The sequence below is a fragment of the Coregonus clupeaformis genome, unplaced genomic scaffold (assembly GCF_020615455.1).
Source record: "Coregonus clupeaformis isolate EN_2021a unplaced genomic scaffold, ASM2061545v1 scaf0547, whole genome shotgun sequence".
In the NCBI taxonomy this organism is placed as follows: Eukaryota; Metazoa; Chordata; class Actinopteri; order Salmoniformes; family Salmonidae; genus Coregonus; species Coregonus clupeaformis.
In genome coordinates, this window is record NW_025534002.1 from 73,576 (window position 1) to 97,054 (window position 23,479).

General features: G+C 48.5%; 2 protein-coding genes across 2 annotated transcripts in view; both read right to left on the reverse strand.

Annotated features, from left to right (window-relative positions):
* Window positions 1-23,479, reverse strand: part of pcsk6 (proprotein convertase subtilisin/kexin type 6) — a 107,344-nt gene that overhangs the window by 2,131 nt on the left and 81,734 nt on the right. Inside the window, exon 20 of the mRNA XM_045215898.1 lies at window positions 3,731-3,843. Within this exon, the coding sequence (XP_045071833.1) occupies window positions 3,731-3,843 (113 nt within the window). The remainder of the gene's footprint in view (window positions 1-3,730; window positions 3,844-23,479) is intronic.
* LOC123485051 (proline-rich extensin-like protein EPR1) lies at window positions 4,091-21,717 on the reverse strand. Its single transcript, XM_045215900.1, has 2 exons — window positions 20,636-21,717; window positions 4,091-6,613 (listed from the first exon to the last, which is right to left on the reverse strand). Exons 1-2 carry the CDS (start codon window positions 21,214-21,216, stop codon window positions 4,558-4,560), a joined length of 2,637 nt encoding a protein of 878 aa, XP_045071835.1. The 5' UTR covers window positions 21,217-21,717; the 3' UTR covers window positions 4,091-4,557.

Below are 23,479 nucleotides of genomic sequence, written 5' to 3' on the forward strand. Positions count from 1 at the left end.
CCCTCCACTGTTACGCTCACCCCTCTCCTCCCGCCACTGTTACGCTCACCCCTCTCCTCCCTCCACTGTTACACTCACCCCTCTCCTCCCTCCACTGTTATGCTCACCCCTCTCCTCCCTCCACTGTTACGCTCACCCCCTCTCCTCCCTCCACTGTTACGCTCACCCCTCTCCTCCCTCCACTGTTACGCTCACCCCTCTCCTCCCTCCACTGTTACGCTCACCCCTCTCCTCCCTCCACTGTTACGCTCACCCCCTCTCCTCCCGCCACTGTTACGCTCACCCCTCTCCTCCCTCCACTGTTACGCTCACCCCCTCTCCTCCCTCCACTGTTACGCTCAACCCTCTCCTCCCTCCACTGTTACGCTCACCCCTCTCCTCCCTCCACTGTTACGCTCACCCCTCTCCTCCCTCCACTGTTACGCTCACCCCTCTCCTCCCTCCACTGTTACACTCACCCCTCTCCTCCCTCCACTGTTACGCTCACCCCTCTCCTCCCTCCACTGTTACGCTCAACCCTCTCCTCCCTCCACTGTTATGCTCACCCCTCTCCTCCCTCCACTGTTACGCTCACCCCTCTCCTCCCTCCACTGTTACGCTCACCCCTCTCCTCCCTCCACTGTTACACTCACCCCTCTCCTCCCTCCACTGTTACGCTCACCCCTCTCCTCCCTCCACTGTTACGCTCACCCCTCTCCTCCCTCCACTGTTACGCTCACCCCTCTCCTCCCTCCACTGTTACACTCACCCCTCTCCTCCCTCCACTGTTACGCTCACCCCTCTCCTCCCTCCACTGTTACGCTCTCCCCTTTCTCCTCTCTCAGCTACCTCCCTTCTGCCCTTCTCATGCCCACTCCTTGTCCCCTCCTCTTCTAGATCTCCTTCTCTACTACACCCTTTCTCCACATCCATCCATTCTACCCTTTCCGTGCCCTCTCCACGTCTTCCCCCTTTACCACATCAGTTCTCACCTTGCTATGCCCCCCCGCCCCACCCCTCTGCCTCACTCCTCTCTCTCCCTGACCTTAAATTCTACTCTGGCCCAGGGTTTTCTAGTCCCGTGGTGGAATTGGGTCATTGTAGAGAATCCCTGGTGCAGAGAGAGAAGCCTGTTAACCAGAGATAGGTCCCCAGACCCCGGGCCAACCCTGTTCCCTCTTACATACCTCCATGGGAGCTTTGGTGAGGCCCTGGTGAGGCCATACAGAGGCACTGTTTACTCATAGCAACGTTATTGCTGCTCTGCCAATGCTTTCGGTGCACCCCAATTGGCACCCTATTCACTATGTTGTGCACTACTTTTGACCAGGGCCCATAGCCTTTCTCTCCCCGCTCCCTCCCTTATATAGCTCACAGGCTGCTACAGCTGCAGCCATGGGCCCTAGTTGCTCTTTCAAACCCAAATCACATCCCCTCCTCCACATCCTGGGGGACGCAATTGAGAAACACCCCTGGAGACCCGAGCAAGCGAGCACCCCGCGGGGCACAACAACTGAAAGTAACTAAAACTTACTGTGAGAGAATCTGAACGTGAAACATTTCCTAAAAGGCACAAACGTAGGGGTGTTTCTTTCAAAAAAGTATTGGTGAAAGTGCTATGAGGTTTGCAGAAGGCAGCAGACATGGGTTCAAATACTATTCGATAATCATTTAAAATACTTTATCTGTGCTTGATTGAGCTTGCCTGGTGTAATCAACCAATAGAATAGTCCCAAAACTGTAAACCCTGACCATCTGGCACACCGGGCAGGCAAGAGCAAATGCTGAACGTTTTTGAAAGATTTCAAATTGTATTTGAACCCAAGTCTGGAAGGCAGTGCGTCTATTCCTATATAGGTAAGTTTCCAATATCTTGCTGAGTGCATCCAATTGGATGAACTCCGCCCCTGTAAAAACAGAATATTAAACATTTCACAAGATGTCTCGATAGCCACCTACAGTATGAGAAACATCCAACTTTACAGCTCTATTTCCCCCGGATAGTGGCTTAGCAAGGCTTAGCGAGGTAGAGCTAGACTATTCGTCATTCATTCTTTACCTCAGAATACAGACATACAGTTAAAGTAGCCTGGGTGCCATTTTCCACTGGAGACAACTTGTTGTTGTCTTGCCAAGGCAGTGATGTACATCTGTGTTCCAAATGGCACCCTATTACCTATTTAGTGCACTACTTTTGACCTTTTGACCAGAGCCTTATGTAGTGCCATACATAGGGAATAGGGTGCCTTTTTGGACGGGCCGTTAGGGTTGTAGAATGCAGAAACTGGCAGGTATGCCAGGGCAGGCTAGACATAAAGCGGGCCAACATGGCAACCTCATGAACATGGCAACCTCATGAACATGGCAACCTCATGAACATGGCAACCTCATGAACATGGCAACCTCACAACTATCCTCTCTGAACAACTCTCTCCCAACTACCCTCTCTGACCAACTCTCTCCCAACTATCCTCTCTGACCAACTCTCTCCCAACTATACTCTCTGACCAACTCTCTCCCAACTCTCCTCTCTGACTAACTTTCTCCCAACTGCCCTAACTAACCAACTCTCTCCCAACTGCCCTTTCTAACAAACTCTCCCAACTGCCCTCTCTAACCAACTCTCTCCCAACTGCCCTTTCTAACCAACTCTCTCCCAACTGCCCTTTCTAACAAACTCTCCCAACTGCCCTCTCTAACCAACTCTCTCCCAACTGCCCTTTCTAACCAACTCTCTCCCAACTCCCCTCTGACTGACTCTCTCCCAACAGCCAAAGGGCATCAGTAGAGTGTTACTGTAAGTCAGGGGGAAAGCAAACCAATGTCTGGATACAACACTTTAACACTACCTTTAAATATCTTATTCTATACCATCATCACCGTGTCATATGAATGTCGTCCAACTTAAAAACGTCAAACCATCTTAATGTGATGTTGTTATGAGAATATCATATCAAAGAAAAACGATCCTATTTTTCAAGCAAATCTATTGTTCGCGTGGTACCTTTGACAACCATCGCAAATGTTAATTTTAATTTACATTTCCTAGCGAGAATAAAATGGCCTTTTTCTAAAATGACACTTGTCACGATCCATTATGAATACCTACTGTATGAAATAGTACCCCCAGCTCCAAAGCCCCACCACCACCCTGCACTTCAGAAAGGGGACAAAGCCCATTCAATTGAAAATGCCTCTGCTCGGTTCAGTTATGGTCCATTTTCACATGGCGGTAAAAATACCAACTAGTTATTACAATAACGACCAAGCAGTTGGTTCTGGCTGTGAGAGCTGAAAGCTGAAAGCAGCTTCTAAGAGCTACGGTAGCTACTGTACTGCATCTGGCTCCCAAATGGCACCCTATTCCCTATATAGTCCACTACATTATTACCAGGGCCCATAGGGTGCTATTTGGGATGCAACTTGATGCTCCGAGAGAGAATTCAAAGAACTTGTTAATGGCAATTACAGGCCTTTCAGAACCACCACTTACTTCACTCAGGGTGAAAGAGATTAAGTGTGACACAGGGGTCGCAGCAATGACATTTTTAGCACCCCGCGCCAATCTGTTCTGCATTCACACAATTCACACAGTCTTCTGTATTGTCATCCCACCAGAGAAAGAACTGTTGGGTTATGTGTCACCACCGCTATTTGTGTGTGTGTGTGTGTGTGTGTGTGTGTGTCTGAAAGTGTGTGTGTGTGTATTTCAGGCCTTCGTGTGACCCTCGACAAGCTTTCACACACTCACCATTGTTACAGGTTGCATTCAGGATGCACGTTCTGCTGATGAGGTTGTAGCCATCTTTGCACTTGCCGCAGGTCGTCCCGGGGCCATCGCAGCTCAGGCAATTCTCCTCACACCTGGACACCGCATGCACACAATAAGACAGAGGGACAAAAGAGAACAAGAGAGAGAATGAAAAGAAAGAAAGAGTATGGAATACGTCCAGTAAACATGGTGGGCCTTTTTATTATTTTTCCCCAGAGAGAGATAGAGAGAGATAGAGAGATACTGAGAGGGAGAAAGAGAGGGAGAGAGAGAGAGAGAGAGAGAGAGAGAGAGAGAGAGAGAGAGAGAGAGAGAGAGGGGGGGAGAAAGAAAAAGAGAGAGGGGGGAGAGAGAGAGAGACAGAAAGAGAGAGAGAGAGAGAGAGAGAGAGAGAGACAGAGAGAAGAGAGGGATGAAAACAGTAAACAGTTCAGAGATTGTCTTGGATAATGAATAGCGACAAGAAGACAATAACAGGGACATCATGTTATAAATATCTATGGAAGGGTCTGACCTAGTGGGTGATGAGACAGGGTCTGACCTACTGGGTGATGAGACAAGGTCTGACCTACTGGGTGATGAGACAAGGTCTGACCTAGTGGGTGATGAGACAGGGTCTGACCTAGTGGGTGATGACACAGGGTCTGACCTACTGGGTGATGAGACAGGGTCTGACCTACTGGGTGATGAGACAGGGTCTGACCTACTGGGTGATGACACAGGGTCTGACCTACTGGGTGATGAGACAGGGTCTGACCTAGTGGGTGATGAGACAGGGTCTGACCTAGTGGGTGATGAGACAGGGTCTAACCTAGTGGGTGATGAGACATGGTCTGGCCTAGTGGGTGATGAGACATGGTCTGGCCTAGTGGGTGATGAGACATGGTCTGACCTACTGGGTGATGAGACAGGGTCTGACCTAGTGGGTGATGCACAGGGTCTGACCTAGTGGGTGATGACACAGGGTCTGACCTAGTGGGGGATGAAACAGGGTCTGACCTAGTGGGTGATGAGACAGGGTCTGACCTAGTGGGTGATGGGACAGGGTTTGACCTAGTGGGTGATGGGACAGGGTCTGACCTAGTGGGTGATGAGACCGGGTCTGACCTAGTGGGTGATGAGACCGGGTCTGACCTAGTGGGTGATGACACCAGGTCTGACCTAGTGGGTGATGACACCGGGTCTGACCTAGTGGGTGATGACACCGGGTCTGACCTAGTGGGTGATGACACAGGGTCTGACCTAGTGGGTGATGACACAGGGTCTGACCTAGTGGGTGATGACACAGGGTCTGACCTAGTGGGTGATGAGACAGGGTCTGACCTAGTGGGTGATGAGACAGGGTCTGACCTAGTGGGTGATGAGACAGGGTCTGACCTAGTGGGTGATGAGACAGGGTCTGACCTAGTGGGTGATGAGACAGGGTCTGACCTAGTGGGTGATGAGACAGGGTCTGATCTAGTGGGTGATGAGACAGGGTCTGGCCCAGTGGGTGATGGGACAGGGTCTGATCTAGTGGGGGATGGGACAGTGTCTGACCTAGTGGGTGATGGGACAGGGTCTGGCCTAGTAGGTGATGGGACAGGGTCTGGCTTAATGGGTGATCGGACAGGGTCTGATCTAGTGGGTGATGGGACAGGGTCTGGCTTAATGGGTGATGAGACAGGGTCTGACCTAGTGGGTGATGGGACAGGGTCTGGCCTAGTGGGTGATGGGACAGGGTCTGACCTAGTGGGTGATGGGACAGGGTCTGACCTAGTGGGTGATGGGACAGGGTCTGACCTAGTGGGTGATGGGACAGGGTCTGACCTAGTGGGTGATGGGACAGGGTCTGACCTAGTGGGTGATAAGACAGGGTCTGACCTAGTGGGTGATGAGACAGGGTCTGACCTAATGGGTGATGAGACATGGTCTGGCTTAATGGGTGATGGGACAGGGTCTGATCTAGTGGGTGATGGGACAGGGTCTGGCTTAATGGGTGATGGGACAGGGTCTGACCTAGTGGGTGATGGGACAGGGTCTGGCCTAGTGGGTGATGAGACATGGTCTGGCCTAGTGGGTGATGAGACATGGTCTGGCTTAATGGGAGATTGGACAGGGTCTGATCTAGTGGGTGATGGGACAGGGTCTGGCTTAATGGGTGATGGGACAGGGTCTGATCTAGTGGGTGATGGGACAGGGTCTGGCCTAGTGGGTGATGAGACATGGTCTGACCTAGTGGGTGATGAGACATGGTCTGGCCTAGTGGGTGATGAGACATGGTCTGGCTTAATGGGAGATTGGACAGGGTCTGATCTAGTGGGTGATGGGACAGGGTCTGGCTTAATGGGTGATGGGACAGGGTCTGATCTAGTGGGTGATGGGACAGGGTCTGGCTTAATGGGTGATGGGACAGGGTCTGGTCTAGTGGGTGATGAAACAGGGTCTGGCCTAGTGGGTGATGGGACAGGGTCTGACCTAGTGGGTGATGGGACAGGGTCTGACCTAGTGGGTGATGGGACAGGGTCTGGCCTAGTGGGTGATGAGACAGGGTCTGACCTAGTGGGTGATGAGACAGGGTCTGACCTATTGGGTGATGAGACAGGGTCTGACCTAGTGGGTGATGAGACAGGGTCTGACCTAATGGGTGATGAGACAGGGTCTGATCTAGTTGGTGATGGGACAGGGTCTGACCTAGTGGGTGATGGGACAGGGTCTGGCTTAGTGGGTGATGGGATAGGGTCTGGCCTAGTGGGTGATGGGACAGGGTCTGGCCTAGTGGGTGATGGGACAGGGTCTGGCCTAGTGGGTGATGGGACAGGGTCTGGCCTAGTGGGTGATGGGACAGGGTCTGACCTAGTGGGTGATGGGACAGGGTCTGACCTAGTGGGTGATGGGACAGGGGGAGAGAGAGTGACAAGGCTCAACAAGAACTGTAAGAATGTAAAGCAATAGAAAGAGAGAGGGGTGATGAGAGAGAGAGAGAGAGGGGTGATGAGAGAGAGAGAGAGAGAGAGAGAGAGAGAGAGAGAGAGAGAGAGGATAAAGCCCTTAAATTGAATTGAATTGAGAGAGAGAGAGAGAGAGAGAGAGAGAGAGAGAGAGAGAGAGAGAGAGAGAGAGAGAGAGAGAGAGAGAGAGAGGGGGGAGTCAAAATATAGCTTAAATGGATGTAAAACTGGCCATGCTGATTAGGATTAGTTCTTTGCGATACGATTCGGTTTATATTCCATTTTTTTAACCGATGGCTTTTAATAATAGATCGAAATAGAACCACGTAATATATGATGTTTCAGCCAATTACATGCCCTCTTTTTCAAGCTCACATATAATGTGAAATACAGTGCATTCGGAAAATATTCAGACCCCTTGACTTTTTCCACATTTTGTTACGTTACAGCCTTATTCTAAAATGGATTAAATTAATAAAAATTCTCATCAATCTACATACAATACCCCATAATGACAAAGCGAAAACAGGTTATTAGAAATCTTTGCAAATAATAAAAAATAAAAAACTGAAATACCTTATTTACATAAGTATTCAGACTCTTTGCTATGGAACTCGAAATTGAGCTCAGGTGCATCCTGTTTCCACTGATCATCCTTGAGATGTTTCTACAACTCGATTGGAGTCCACCTGTGGTAAATTCAACTGATTGGACATGATTTGGAAAGGCACATACCTGTCTATATAAGGTCCCACAGTTGACTGTGCATGTCAGAGCAAAAACCAAGCCATTTTCCTTAGTGCTCCGAGACAGGATTGTGTCGAGGCACAGATCTGGGGAAGGGTACCCAAAGATTTCTGCAGCATTGAAGGTCCCCAAGAACACAGTGGCCTCCATCATTTTTCAATTGAAAATGAGAGAGAGAGAGAGAGAGAGAGAGAGAGAGAGAGAGAGAGAGAGAGAGAGAGAGAGAGAGAGAGAGAGAGAGAGAGAGAGAGAGAGAGAGAGAGAGAGAGAAAGCGAGAGCAAGAGAGAGACAGAGAGAGAAAGCAAGTGAAAGAGAGAGAGAGAGCAAGAGAGTGACATAGAGCAGAGAGAGAGAGAGAGAGAGAGAGAGAGAGAGAGAGAGAGAGAGAGTGACAGAGAGAGTGAGTGACATAGAGAGAGAGAGTGACAGAGAGAGAGTCAGAGAGAGACAGTGACATAGAGAGAGAGAGAGACATAGAGAGAGAGAAAGAGAGTGACAGAGAGAGAGAGAGAGTGACAGAGAGAGAAAGCGAGAGAGAGAGAGAGAGCAAGAGAGTGACATAGAAAGAGTGACTGAGAGCGAGAGAAAGCGAGAGAGAGAGAGAGAGATAGAGCAAGAGAGAGTGACATAGAGAGAGTGACATAGAGAGAGAGAGACAGTGACATAGAGAGAGAGAAAGTGAGAGAGAGATAGAGCAAGAGAGTGACAGAGAGAGAGTGTGACATAGATATAGAGAGAGCAAGAGTGAGAGAGTGACATAGAGAGAGAGAAAGCGAGAGAAAGAGAGTGACCGAGAGAGAGAAAGCGAGAGAGAGAGAGAGAGATAGAGCAAGAGAGAGTGACATAGAGAGAGAGTGACATAGAGAGCGAGAGACAGAGAGAGTGACATAGAGAGAGAGAAAGTGAGAGAGCGAGAGATAGAGCAAGAGAGAGCAAGAGTGAGAGAGTGACATAGAGAGAGAGCGAGAGAGAGAGAGAGAGAGAGCGAGAGAGAGAGCGAGAGAGAGAGAGAGCGAGACAGAGACAGAGACAGAGAGAGAGAGAGAGAGAAAGCGAGTGCCCCTCGCCACCCGCAACATCCCGCTCTCAACTAGTACGGTGAGCTAAAGGGACATTGATGCCTCCATTACATATTTGCAGTCAGGGCAGGTGAAATGTACACCCTCAGTCAGTCCTGTTGATCCTGTTTGATTGCACTAAGCCGCCCGATTTATAGACAATTATGGAGATGACAAAAAAGAATGAGTGGAAGAGTGAGAACAAACAGAAGGATATAATGGAGCAGAGGGAGGAGAAGAAGAGGGAGAAGGTGGGAGGGGTAAAGTGTTACCTGGGTATACTGCCTTCACAAGTCACGGCACAGTAGAAATGTCACAGACATACAGAGAGGGAAAGAGATGGAGTGAGAGAGAGAGGGAAAAAGAGAAAGAAAGAGAGTGTGTGTGTGTGTGTGTGTGTGTGGGTGTGTGGTTGCTGTACATTCCATCCATGCCTGTATGTGTGTGTCTCAAATGGCTGTCTCTCTAGAGAGTCCTGCCCTGCATTCAGAGTACTAGTGGTAGCAGCCTCGGGGCAGTGTTTAGATGTTAGATCGGTCAGTGTTTAGATGTTAGATCGAGCAGTGTTTAGATGTTAGATCGGGCAGTGTTTAGATGTTAGATAGGGCAGTGTTTAGATGTTAGATCGGGCAGTGTTTAGATGTTAGATCGGGCAGTGTTTAGATGTTAGATCGGGCAGTGTTTAGATGTTAGATAGGGCAGTGTTTAGATGTTAGATAGGGCAGTGTTTAGATGTTAGATCGGGCAGTGTTTAGATGTTAGATCGGGCAGTGGTTAGATGTTAGATAGGGCTGTCACACCCTGGCTCTGGGGACTCTATATGTTGAGCCAGGGTGTGTAAATTCTATGTGTTTATGTTCTGTGTGGGAGTTCTAGTTGTGGTATTTCTATGTTGGCCAGAGTGGCTCCCAATCAGAGGCAACGAGTGTCAGCTGTTGCTGGTTGTCTCTGATTGGGAGCCATATTTAAACAGTCTGTTTCCCTTAGTGTTTGTGGGATCTTGTTTCCGTTTGGTTTGTTTCTGTGTTAACCGTAGGACTGCACGTTTCGTTTATTGTTTTGTTGTGATATTATCACTTAAGATAATACAGTTAAGTATGTTCGCAACCAACGCTGCGCATTGGTCTACTCTCTACGACGTTCGTGACAGAAGATCCCACCATACCAGGACCAAGCAGCGTGTCCAGGAGCAGGCAGCCTGGACGTGGGAGCAAATATTGGACGGGCAGGGGTCCTGGACCTGGGAGGAAATCCAGGCCGGGATGGATCGCCGTCCATGGAGTGAGACGGTAGAGGCGCGACGGAGAGAGGAGCAACGGCGTCAACAGTGTCGTCGTCGGACGGACGAGAGGCAACCCCAAAAATGTTTTAGGGGGGGGCATACGGCATGGGCGACGGGGCAGCAGGAGGCAGCTACAGGGCGTAGTAGGAGGTTAGGTGAGGAGGCCACCAGGTTAAGGGGGCTATTGGCGCAGAGGGAGCAGGAGTTAGTGGTGCAGAGGGTGGAGCTATTGGAGGCGATAAGGGAGAAGGCCTACGGTGTGCGTCGCCAGCCCGGCCCGGCCTGTTCCTGCCCCTCGCACCAAGCCTACGGTGCGCGTCGCCAGCCCAGCCCGGCCTGTTCCTGCTCCCCGCACCAAGCCTACGGTGTGCGTCGCCAGCCCGGCCCGGCCTGTTCCTGCTCCCCGCACCAAGCCTACGGTGTGCGTCGCCAGCCCGGCCCGGCCTGTTCCTGCTCCTCGCACCAAGCCTACGGTGCGCGTCGCCAGCCCGGCCCGGCCTGTTCCTGCCCCTCGCACCAAGCCTACGGTGCGCGTCGCCAGCCCGGCCCGGCCTGTTCCTGCCACTGCGCACCAAGCCTACGGTGCGCGTCGCCAGCCCGGCCCGGCCTGTTCCTGCCACTCGCACCAAGTCTACGGTGCGCGTCGCCAGCCCGACCCGGCCTGTTCCTGCCACTCGCTCCAAGTCTACGGTGCGCGTCGCCAGCCCGGCCCGGCCTGTTCCTGCCACTCGCACCAAGCCTACGGTGCGCGTCGCCAGCCCGGCCCGGCCTGTTCCTGCCACTCGCACCAAAGCTACGGTGCGCGTCGCCAGCCCGGCCCGGCCTGTTCCTGCCACTCGCACCAAAGCTACGGTGTGCGTCGCCAGCCCGGCCCGTTCCTGCCACTCGCACCAAGCCAGGGGTGCGAGTCGTCAGCCCGGTCCAGCCCGTTCCTGCTTCACGCACCAAGTCAGGGGTGCGCATCGTCAGCCCGGTCCGGCCCGTTCCTGCTCCACGCGCAAGCCAGGGGGTGCGCATCGTCAGCCCGGTCCGGCCCGTTGCTGCTCCACGCACCAAGCCAGGGGTGCGCATCGTCAGCCCGGTCCGGCCCATTGCTGCTCCACGCCCAAGCCGAAGTGCGCGAGCGTCAGCCCGGTCCGGCCCGTTGCTGCTCCACGCACCAAGCCAGGGGTGCGCATCGTCAGCCCGGTCCGGCCCGTTGCTGCTCCACGCACCAAGCCAGGGAGTGCGCAGCGTCAGCCCGGTCCGGCCCGTAGCTGCTCCACGCACCAAGCCGGGGGTGCGCATGCGTCAGCCCGGTCCGGCCCGTAGCTGCTCCACGCACCAAGCCAGGGGTGCGCACGTCAGCCCGGTCCGGCTCATTCCTGCTCCACGCACCACGCCAGGGGTGTGCGTCGTCAGTCCGGCACAACCCGTGCCTGGGTCACCGGTGCCTGGTCAGGTACCGGTCAGCTGCTCCACACCGGAGCTGAAGCTATCCGCTCCTACGATGTCCAGTTCAGCTCCAGCCAGCGGGGCCAGACCGGACCAGGGGCGCTACGGGGGGATTATTGGAGGGTGGTGGTCTAGCCCGGAGCCGGAACCGCCTCCGAGGAGGAATGCCCACCCAGCCCTCCCCTGGTTTGTTTATGTTCAGGCGCGGTCGCAGTCCGCGCCTTTGGGGGGGTACTGTCACACCCTGGCTCTGGGGACTCTATATGTTGAGCCAGGGTGTGTAAATTCTATGTGTTTATGTTCTGTGTGGGAGTTCTAGTTGTGGTATTTCTATGTTGGCCAGAGTGGCTCCCAATCAGAGGCAACGAGTGTCAGCTGTTGCTGGTTGTCTCTGATTGGGAGCCATATTTAAACAGTCTGTTTCCCTTAGTGTTTGTGGGATCTTGTTTCCGTTTGGTTTGTTTCTGTGTTAACCATAGGACTGCACGTTTCGTTGATTGTTTTGTTGTTATATTATCACTAAAGATAATAAGGTGAAGTATGTTTGCAACTAACGCTGCGCATTGGTCTGCTCTCTACGACGATCGTGACAAGGGCAGTGTTTAGATGATAGATAGGGCAGTGGTTAGATGTTAGATAGGGAAGTGGTTAGATGTTAGATAGGGCAGCGGTTAGACAGGGCAGTGTGTGGTGCCAGTCTTATGGCAATTGACCGTTAATTAACATAAACATGTTCAGCATCTCCGGGCTTCCACGTATAGCCTTCAAGCCACTGATGCGGACCTTTGGAACATCAACATTTTTAAAAAGTCTAATAAATCCATGTACAGTCGTGGTCAAAAGGTTTGAGAATGACACAAATACAAATTTTCACAAAGTCTGCTGCCTCAGTTTTGATGATGGCAATTTGCATATACTCCAGAATGTCATGAAGAGTGATCAGATGAATTGCAATTAATTGCAAAGTCCCTCTTTGCCATAAAAATGAATCTGAATCCCAAAAAAAACATTTCCACTGCATTTCAGCCCTGCCACAAAAGGACCAGCAGCCATCATGTCAGTGATTCTCTCGTTAACACAGGTGAGAGTGTTGACGAGGACAAGGCTGGAGATCACTCTGTCATGCTGATTGAGTTAGAATAACAGACTGGAAGCTTTAAAAGGAGGGTGGTGCTTGAAATCATTGTTCTTCCTCTGTTAACCATGGTTACCTGCAAGGAAACACGTGCCGTCATCATTGCTTTGCACAAAAAAGGGCTTCACAGGCAAGGATATTGCTCCTAGTAAGATTGCACCTAAATCAACCATTTATCGGATCATCAAGAACTTCAAGGAGAGAGGTTCAATTGTTGTGAAGAAGGCGTCAGGGTGCCCAAGAAAGTCCAGCAAGCGCCAGGACCGTCTCCTAAAGTTGATTCAGATGCGGGATCGGGGCACCACCAGTGCAGAGCTTGCTCAGGAATGGCAGCAGGCAGGTGCGAGTGCATCAGCACGCACAGTGGGGCAAATACTTTTGGAGGATGGCCTGGTGTCAAGAAGGGCAGCAAAGAAGCCACTTCTCTCCAGGAAAAACATCAGGGACAGACTAACATTCTGCAAAAGGTACAGGGATTGGACTGCTGAGGACTGGGGTAAAGTCATTTTCTCTGATGAATCCCCTTTCCGATTGTTTGGGGCATCCGGGAAAACACCTTGTCCGGAGAAGACTAGGTGAGCGCTACCATCAGTCCTGTGTCATGCCAACAGTAAAGCATCCTGAGACCATTCATGTGTGGGGTTGCTTCTCAGCCAAGGGAGTGGGCTCACTCACATTTTTGCCTAAGAACACAGCCATGAATAAAGAATGGTACCAACACATTCTCCGAGAGCAACTTCTCCCAGCCATCCAAGAACAGTTTGGTGACGACCAATGCCTTTTCCAGCATGATGGATCACCTTGCCATAAGGGAAAAGTGATAACTAAGTGGCTCGGGAACAAAACATCGACATTTTGGGTCCATGGCCAGGAAACTTCCCAGACCTTAATTCCATTGAGAACTTGTGGTCGATCCTCAAGAAGCGGGTGGACAAACAAAGACCCACAAATTATGACAAACTCCAAGCATTGATTATGCAAGAATGGGCTGCCATCAGTCAGGATGTGGCCCAGAAGTTAATTGACAGCATGCCAGGGCGGATTGCAGAGGTCTTGAAAAAGAAGGGTCAACACTGCAAATATTGACTCTTTGCATAAACGTAATGTAATTGTCAATAAAAGCCTTTGACACTTATGGAATGCTTGTAATTATACTTCAGTATACCATAGTAACATCTGACAAAAATATCTCATAACACTGAAGCAGCGAACTTTGTGAAGACCAATACTTGTGTCATTCTCAACACTTTTGACCACGACTGTAATATAGCCTACACCATCACAATAAATCCATTATTTATTTTAGGCAGGACTAAAGAAACATTACTGAAATTGTATCCTATTTCAGAAGTACAGAATAGCATATTCTGAGTCGTCCTTATGTTAGGCCCTGTTCTGGCTATGCCATATGGCTGTGGGCTACACTAGTTCATTTAGCAGACAAGATTTGCTTATAATTCCGGTGCCATTATTTTATAGTAAGGAGAATACAATTTAACATAGCTGAATAAAATATCAATTATATTTCTTCCCAAAAGATTTCTGAGGGAGTGTCTGTGTTGAGATTTAACAAAGTGATCATTTCAAACAGGTCCTCCTATATGCTTAATGTAGAGTTATTTATGCTACTTTAATTGTGATACAAACCTTAGGCTATATATTTTGATTCATAATACATTCTAAGGCTGCATGATGCCACTAATGATGATTTGAAAAAACTTGCATGAAAGGCATGCGGCTCTGCTCTTTTTCTTGTGCAGGCTGCACACACTTTCATTCACAATTTGACAAGTACTTGATAATATTCTCACCCATCAGACTATTCTCAATTGAATCTTGTATTTACATATAGCCTACTAATATATGTGTTGAATGATTTTTTATTTAGGTAACAATGACCAACTGGAACAAAAACCCACAAACACCAAGGGAAAACAGACAGTTTAAATATGGCTCCCAATCAGAGACAACCAGCCACAGCTGACACTCGTTGCCTCTGATTGGGAGTCACTCAGGCCAACAAAGAAACAGAAGAACTAGAACCCCCAACATAGAAATATAACACATAGAATGAACACACCCTGGCTCAACATATAGAGTCCCAGAGCCAGGGTGTGACAGTACCCCCCCCTAAAGGCGCGGACTGCGACCGCGCCTCCACTAGAACAAAACAGGGGAGGGCTGGGTAGGCATTCCTCCTCGCGGCGGTTCTGGCTCCGGCCTTGCCCACCACCCTCCAATAAACCCCCCCCATAGCGCCCCTGGTCCGGTCTGGCCCCGCTGGCTGGAGCTGAACTGGACGTAGCAGGAGCGGTTAGCTTCAGCTCCGTAGTGGAGCAGTTGACCGGTACCTTACCAGGCACCGGTGACCCAGGCACGGGTTGTGCTGGACTGACGACGCGCACCCCTGGCTTGGTGCGTGGAGCCGGAACGGGCCGGACCGGGCTGACGACTCGCACCCCTGGCTTGGTGCGTGGAGTAGGAACGGGCCGAACCAGGCTGACGACTCGCACCCCTGGCTTGGTGTGTGGAGTAGGAACGGGCCGGACCAGGCTGACGACTCGCACCCCTGGCTTGGTGCGAGTGGCAGGAACAGGCCGGGCCGGGCTGGCGACGCGCACCGTAGACTTGGTGCGAGTGGCAGGAACAGGCCGGGCCGGGCTGACGATGCGCACCCCTGGCTTGGTGCATGGAGTAGGAACAGGCCGGACCGGGCTGGCGACGCACACCGTAGGCTTGGTGCGTGGAGCAGGGACAGGCCGGACCGGGCTGGCGACGCACACCGTAGGCTTGGTGCGAGGAGCAGGGACAGGCCGGACCGGGCTGGCGACGCACACCGTAGGCTTGGTGCGAGGAGCAGGGACAGGCCGGACCGGGCTGGCGACGCACACCGTAGGCTTGGTGCGAGGAGCAGGGACAGGCTGGACCGGGCTGGCGACGCACACCGTAGGCTTGGTGCGTGGAGCAGGGACAGGCCGGACCGGGCTGGTGACGCACACCGTAGGCTTGGTGCGTGGAGCAGGGACAGGCCGGACTGGGCTGGCGACGCACACCGTAGGCTTGGTGCGTGGAGCAGGGACAGGCCGGACTGGGCTGGCGACGCACACCGTAGGCTTAGTGCGTGGAGCAGGGACAGGCCGGACCGTACTGGGGACACACACCACTGGCTCTATACCGGGATCTGGAACGGGCCGGACCGGACTGGTAACACACCCCAGTACCTCTCGCCGTGCCTCTAAACCTTCCTTCCCTTCCTTTACCAGTGACCCCCATAACCTGGTGGCCCTCTGAATACGCCCCTTGTCTGCCTCCGTCAGCCCCGTCGTCCATGCGGTGTGCCCCCCCCTAAACATTTTCTGGGGTTGCCTCTCGCCTGTCCGACGTTGACCCGTTTGGCGCCGCTGCTCCTCTCTCCGGCGCGCCTCCACCGTCTCTTCCCACGGACGCCGATCCATCCCGGCCTGTATCTCCTTCCATGTCCAGGCTGCCTGCTCCTGGACACGCTGCTTGGTCCTTGTATGGTGGGTTTTTCTGTCACGATCGTCATACATAGAGGAGGACCAAGGCGCAGCGTGTTGAGCGAACATACTTTAATTAGTTAAAGTGCACACACGATACAAAACAACAAAACGACTCGTAACGTCCTAGGTAACAATGACCAACTGGAACAAAAACCCACAAACACCAAGGGAAAACAGACAGTTTAAATATGGCTCCCAATCAGAGACAACCAGCCACAGCTGACACTCGTTGCCTCTGATTGGGAGTCACTCAGGCCAACAAAGAAACAGAAGAACTAGAACCCCCAACATAGAAATATAATACATAGAATGAACACACCCTGGCTCAACATATAGAGTCCCAGAGCCAGGGTGTGACACTGCCCTGCACTCGTAGGCTTAATCATGGGCTTAATTTTAAGAATTTAGCAATAAATATAGCAGCACGAGAAAGCTGGAATCCTCTTTTAAATAGTGGCCAGTCAAAACTCTGTCCAGGCTAGGCTACATGATGCATTCAACTATGCTTTGAAAAAGACCCCAAAAAATGCAAGTGATAACATTCACACCCATCAGACTATTCTCTATTTAATCTTGTCGTTACATATACTAAATAATATATGTGTGAAATTAGTTCTGATTTAGAATGGGCCATTATCATGCTCCAGTCAGAATAGGGGCAGTGTAAAAGACAATAGCAAATGGGGGACGCTTTTCCCGCAGTTCATTTTCATGCCAGCCAGGTAGGCTCCTCCGGTTGTAAAGCGAAGCAATGTGCTTTAATATTACGAACTTTGAGAAATAAATATAGTAGGCCTAGCCTTTAGAAAGCTCTGTTTTCTCATGCAATTGCATAGCATAGCCTATAGAAATGTTGCGCTACATGGGCTTATAGGATAACTTATTTAATTCCATGTATCAACCAGCTATGTGGAGCTGGCTCTCGCTGCGCAACACATGATCCTATTCTGCTCAAACTCTGATGCCAGAGCTCTCATGAACGGTTTGATTTGATTTTCGATTCGATTTGCATTGATGTCAGAGTGATTTGAGGGACAATAGAGTGTTGTGTCCCAGGCCATTAGCGACTGGCCATTAACAAGTTTTGTAGGCTACTAATGACCATCAGTGGCATCAGAGCACAGTTTTGGAGAAGCCTAGTTACCGTGACTCAACGGTCATGTGGAATTTGACTGCGGTCATGACTCATGACTAGGACTGTTACGGTGACCATATTATCGCCACACCAGCGGTTACGAGTCATGACGGCAGTCAAATTCCACATGATCGTTTAGTCATGGCAATTAGGCTTCTCCAAGCTCTGATGCTGCTGATGGTCATTAGTAGCCTACCAAACTTGCTAACTGCCTGGTCCTCAGCACTCTATTGTCCCTCTAATCATTCTGACATCAATGCAAATGTTTTCAAAAACTAATCAAACACTTAATGAGAGCCCATGAGCTCATGTTGCGCAACATTTCTATAGGCTATGCAATTGCGTGAGAAAAAAGAGTGATCATAATAATAATAATAATAATAATAATAATAATAATAATAATAATATGCCATTTAGCAGGCGCTTTTATCCAAAGCGACTTACAGTGATGGTCTCCATTAAAAAGTGGAGGTTCCCATCAGCTTTCTAAAGGCCTCCTGTAGCTCAGTTGGTAGAGCATGGTGCTTGCAATGCCAGGGTTTTGGGGTCGATTCCCACAGGGGGCCAGTATGAAAAATGTATGCACTCACTAACTGTAAGTTGCTCTGGATAAGAGTGTCTGCTAAATGACTAAAATTTATAGGCCAGGCCTGCTATTATTATTTCTCAACTTTCCTAATATTAAGCACATTGCTTTTCTTTACAACAGGAGTATAGCCTACCTGGCTGGCATGAAAATGAACCATGGTAAAAGCGTCCTCCATTCGCTATTTAAGTGCATAGATGACATGTATTTTTCCCCCCCTGTTTCGAGACAGGTGCATGATAATGGTCCAATCTAAATCAAAACAAATTTCACACATAAATTATTTAGTATATGTAAAGACAAGATTAAATCAAGAATAGTCTGATGGGTGACAATATTAGCCTATCACTTGTGCAGTGGTGTAAAGTACTTAAGTAAAAACAATTTAAATACTATATATTTTTAACAGTGTACTTTTACTTCACTACATTCCTAAAGAAAATAATGTACTTTTTACTCCATTCATTTTCCCTGACACCCAAAAGTACTCGTTACATTTTGAATGCTTAGCAAGGAGGACATTTTTTCAAATGTATGCACTTATCAAGAAAACATCCCTGGTCATCCCTACTGCCTCTGATCTGGCGGACTCACTAAACACAAATGCTTCATTTGTAAATGATGTTGGAGTGTGACACTGGCTATCCGTAAATTTAAAAAAACAATACAAATGTGCCGTCTGGTTTGCTTAATATAAAGAATTTGAAATGATGTATACTTGTCCTTTTGATACTTAAGTATATTTGAGCAATTACATTTACTTTTGAAACTTAAGTATATTTAAAACCAAATACTTTTAGACTTTTACTCAAGTAGTATTTTACTGGGTGCCTTTCACTTTTACTTGAGTCATTTTCTATTAAAGTATCTTTACTTTTACTCATGTATGACAATACGGTACTTTTTCCACCACTACACTTGTGAATGATATATTATCACTTGGGAATGACGCCCAGCTGGTGTGCAGTAAGGCAGGAAACAGCACATGCCTTTTTTTGTGCAACTTTTTTAAATCATAGACGCACACCTCATGTAGCCTGGCCCATAGGCCTATATGTTTTGATAAGGTTTGTATCACAACTAAAAAGTGGGCAAATAACTTCTTAAAATTAAGCACATTAATCCGCTTTACAACGGGTGTAGAGCCTGACTGGCATACATACGCAACGCATGAGTTTCAAGTTTGGAGAAGATCATTTTCACAACAAAAAAGCACCTTTATAATAAAAGCATTACATACATAATCGCATTTGCAGTCACTTTTGAGAATGGTGTTTTCCCATTAATTGATTACATTTTGGAACATTCACATTTATAGCCTACTGCCGTGTGCGCATTGCTGCACTTATAATGTGAAGAAATAGCCTAATAGTTTATCAACATTTTAAGCTAAACGTTCTGATCTGATCTGTTGCGTCAGCCTCATTACTTTTAAAAGCTTTTTTGATGCTAGTTGTTGTATTAATTTGGGATTTATCGCATCCCACAACTGTCCAAGACTATGTTTGGAATATTTATTTATTGCACAGAATAAAATAGGTCAACTTTTGTACTATGGGGGACAGTAGCTCCTCCCTGTGTAGCTCAGTTTGTAGAGCATGGCGCTTGCAACGCCAGGGTTGTGGTTTGATTCCCACGGGGGGCCAGTATGAAAATGTATGCACTCACTAACTGTAAATTGCTCTGGATTAGAGCGTCTGCTAAATGACTAAAATGTAGATTGACATAGGCTAGTGCTTTTGCTGTTCGTTAGGCCTACTCATCTTGTTGGCTGACAAAAAGTAAATATGGACAGTTCTTCCAACATCTTCAATATGCACCTCGGAATTCGATAAGGATGCACGCAGTTGCGTCCCCGATGTGTCTGTCTTCACTTGTTGCCTGTGAGAAGGACCCGATCACATGACGGGCATTGGCTAATAAGAATTGAGATATCAGAGAGCCATGTGAGTGAGAGGTGCTTCAGAGCACGCAGCTGGGAGAAGGGAATTATAATTATTATATTCAGCCCAAGGGCACAACAGCCACTGGCCGCGAAATACATGTATTTTTTTAGGGGGCATTACGGCTACACAAAGGGGATGCTGCCGGGAAATTCGAGGCATTATCAAGTGCTTGTCAAATTGTGAATGAGAGACTGATGAAGTGAGTGCAGCCTGCGCAAAAAAAACAAAGCAGAGCTCATGCCTTTTATGCAACTTTTTTCAAATCATTTGGAGAAAATATCCTTTCTATTTTATTCAGCTATGTTCAATTGTATTCTTCATACTATAAAATAATATAAAATAAAGCCACCAAATTCTAAGCAAATTTGTCTGCTAATGTCACGCCCTGGCTCTGGGGACTCTTATATGTTGAGCCAGGGTGTGGATTTTCTATGTGTGATTTTCTATGTTGTGTTCTAGTTCGTGTTTTCTATGTTGGCCAGGGTGGTTCCCAATCAGAGGCAGCTGATTCTCGTTGTCTCTGATTGGGTACCATACTTAGGCAGCCTTTTGGCACTAGTTTATTGTGGGATCTTGTTCTGGAAGGTTTGTGTTGGTGTTATTTAACCTAGGACTTCACGTATCGTTTGGTTTGTTGTTTTTGTTCGTGTTGTGGTGTACTTAAATAAAAGATGTACGCATATCACGCTGCGCCTTGGTCCGCATCTTATAACGATCGTGACAGCATAGCCAGATCAGGGCCTAACATAACAACAACTTAGAGTATGCTATTCTGTTCTTCTGAAATAGACTACATTTTCTTCATATCATGTTTCTTTAGACCTGTCTAAAATAAATAAAATGTTTATTGTCATGGGGTAGGCTATATTACATGGATTTATTATGCTTTTTTAAATGTAGATGTTCCAAAGGTCTGCATCAGCGGCTTGTAGGCTATGCGTGGAAGCCAGGAGATGTAAAATGTTTTTATGTTAATTAACAGTCAATTACCGTGATACTGGCAGTTATTTGCTTGAAAATCACCAGCTGACAAAATGTCATGACCGCCACAGCCCTACTCATGACTGGTGGTGGTGGTAATACGGTCACCATAACAACCCTAGTCTGACCTAGTGGGTGATGGGACAGGGTCTGACCTAATGGATACTGGGACAGACAGGGTCTGACCTAGTGGGTGATGGGACAGCGTCTGACCTAGTGGGTGATGGGACAGGGTCTGACCTAGTGGGTGATGGGACAGGGTCTGACCTAGTGGGTGATGGGACAGGGTCTGACCTAGTGGGTGATGGGACAGGGTCTGACCTAGTGGGTGATGGGACAGGGTCTGACCTAGTGGGTGATGGGACAGCGTCTGACCTAGTGGGTGATGGGACAGGGTCTGACCTAGTGGGTGATGGGACAGGGTCTGACCTAGTGGGTGATGGGACAGGGTCTGACCTAGTGGGTGATGGGACAGGGTCTGACCTAGTGGGTGATGGGACAGGGTCTGACCTAGTGGGTGATGGGACAGGGTCGGACCTAAGGGGGAGAGAGAGAACAGAGCTATCGAATCCCCCTCCAGAGAGTGACAAGGCTCAACAACAACTGTAAGAATGTAAGCGAATAGAGAGAGAGGGGTGATAAAAGACGGAGAGAGAGAGAGAGAGAGAGAGAGAGAGAGTGGGGGAGTCACAAGAAAGCTTAGATGCATGTAAACTTAGCTATGCTGATTAAGACTAGTTATTTGCAATATTATTTGGCTTTTTCTTCCATTTTTGTAACCGGTGGCTTTCAAAAGTAGTTCAAAATTGAACCGCATAATATACGAAGTTTCTACATGCCAATTATAAAACCCTCTTTTTCATACTCTCATATGACGTGACATACAGTATACTGTAAACAGGTTCTCTCCCTCTCTCTCTCCCCCCTTCTCTCTCTCTCTCTCTCTCTCCCTCTCGCTCGCTCCTTCTCCTGTTATTAAAACCTTTCCTTGCCCTGTTACCCATGGGTCATATCCTTCACAGTTATTTTATTGCCTTCTAGCACCGTGGCCACAAGCCACCCACACTCCTCTCTCTCTTCCTCCTCCTGACTATCCCTCTTTCCCCCCGCCATTTCCAGCTCCTGCCCCAAACCAGAGAGAGAAGATAAGAAATAGAGATAGAGAGGGAAGCAAAGAGAGAGGGAGAGAGAGGGGAATAGAGAGAGAGAGATAGAGAATGAGAGCTAGAGAGAGAGAGAGAGAGAGAGAGAGAGGGGGGGTGGAGAGAGAGAGGGAGGAAGATAATCCATTCCAGGTGGCAATGCAAACCATGACCCAGAGAGAACTGACAACTCAAAGAAAGAGAGAGAGAGAACCTTGGGAAAATCCTCTGCATTATCTGGAGAAGAGTCCCCTAAGCAAGCTGGTCCTGGGGCTCTGTTCACAAACACAAACAGACCCCACAGAGGTCCAGGACAGCAACACAATTAGACCTAACCAAATCATGAGAAAACAAGAAGATAATTACTTGACACATTGGAAAGAATTGACAAAAAAACAGCGCAAATTAGAATGCTATTTGTCCCTAAACAGAGTGTACACAGTGGCAGAATACCTGACCACTGTGACTGACCCAAACTTAAGGAAAGCTTTGACTATGTACAGACTCAGTGAGCATAGCCTTGCTATTGACAAAGGCCGCCGTAGGCAGACCTGGCTCTCAAGAGAAGACAGGCTATGTGCACACTGCCCACATAATGAGGTGGAAACTGAGCTGCACTTCCTAACCTCCTGCCAAATGTATGACCATATTAGAGACACATACTTCCCTCAGATTACACAGACCCACAAAGAATTCGAAAACAAATCCAATTTGGATAAACTCCCAATCACAGCAACATGATTTGTGACCTGTTGCCACAAGAAAGGGGCAACCAGTGAAGAACAAACACCATTGTAAATACAACCTATATTTATGTTTATTTATTCTCCTTTTGTACTTTAACTATTTGCACATCATTATAACACTGTATATAGACATAATATGACATTGAAATGTCTTTATTCTTTTGGACCTTTTGTGAGTATAATGTTTACTGTTAATTTTTTATAGTTTATTTCACTTTTGTTTATTGTCTATTTCACTTGCTTTGGCAATGTTAACATATGTTTCCCATGCCAATAAAGCCCTTAAATTGAATTGAAATGTAAATGAGAGAGAGACAGCGTAAGAGACAGAGAGATAGAGAGAGAGAGAACGAGAACGAGAGAGAGCAAGACAGTGACAGAGAGAGAGAGGGAAAGAGGAGATAGAAACAAAGAGAGAGCAAGACAGAGAGACAGAGACAGCGAGACAGAGAGAGAGACAGAGAGAGAGAGACAGTGACAGGGAGAGAGAGAGAGAAGAGAGAAACAAAGAGAGAGCAAGAGAGAGACAGAGCAAGAGAGAGACAGAGCAAGAGAGAGACAGAGAGAGAGAGAGAGACAGAGAGAGAGAGAGAGACAGTGACAGAGAGAGAGAGAGAGAGAGAGAGAGAGAGAGAGAGAGAGAGAGCGAGGAGAATACATTCCCGGTGCCGTCGCGAAACCATGACCTTCTATCAGAGCCTCTATTTGTTCCTGACAGCTCCCATAAACCACTGGGCTGATTTATAACCCCAGTTAGTTCTGTTGATCCTGTTTGATTGCACTAAGCCACCTGATTTATAGACAATTATGGAGATGGAATAAAATAATGAGTGGAAGAGGGAAACAGAAGGTGTTTTTTGTGTGTTTTCTTTAATGTTATGGGGTAGATCAGCTTTAATATTGCAGATAAACTGTGGCTTCAATCAATGTAATTGATTCGGAAAGTATTCAGACCCCTTGACTTTTTCCACATTTTGTAACGTTACAGCCTTATTTTTTTAGGGGGTAGATCAGCTTTAAGATTGCAGATAGATTGTAACTTCCAACAATGTAATTGTCTGCATCACTTCCAATCCCCCATATG

Excerpts from the sequence above, each read along its gene's own strand:
- LOC123485051 (XM_045215900.1), bottom strand. The coding sequence starts at position 21,216 with ATGCATCTAAGCTTTCTTGTGACTCCCCCACTCTCTCTCTCTCTCTCT. Across the intron at positions 6,614-20,635 it reads CCTGTCCCATCACCCACTAG|GTCAGACCCTGTCCCATCAC; the intron begins GTCAGACTAGGG and ends ATCACCCACTAG.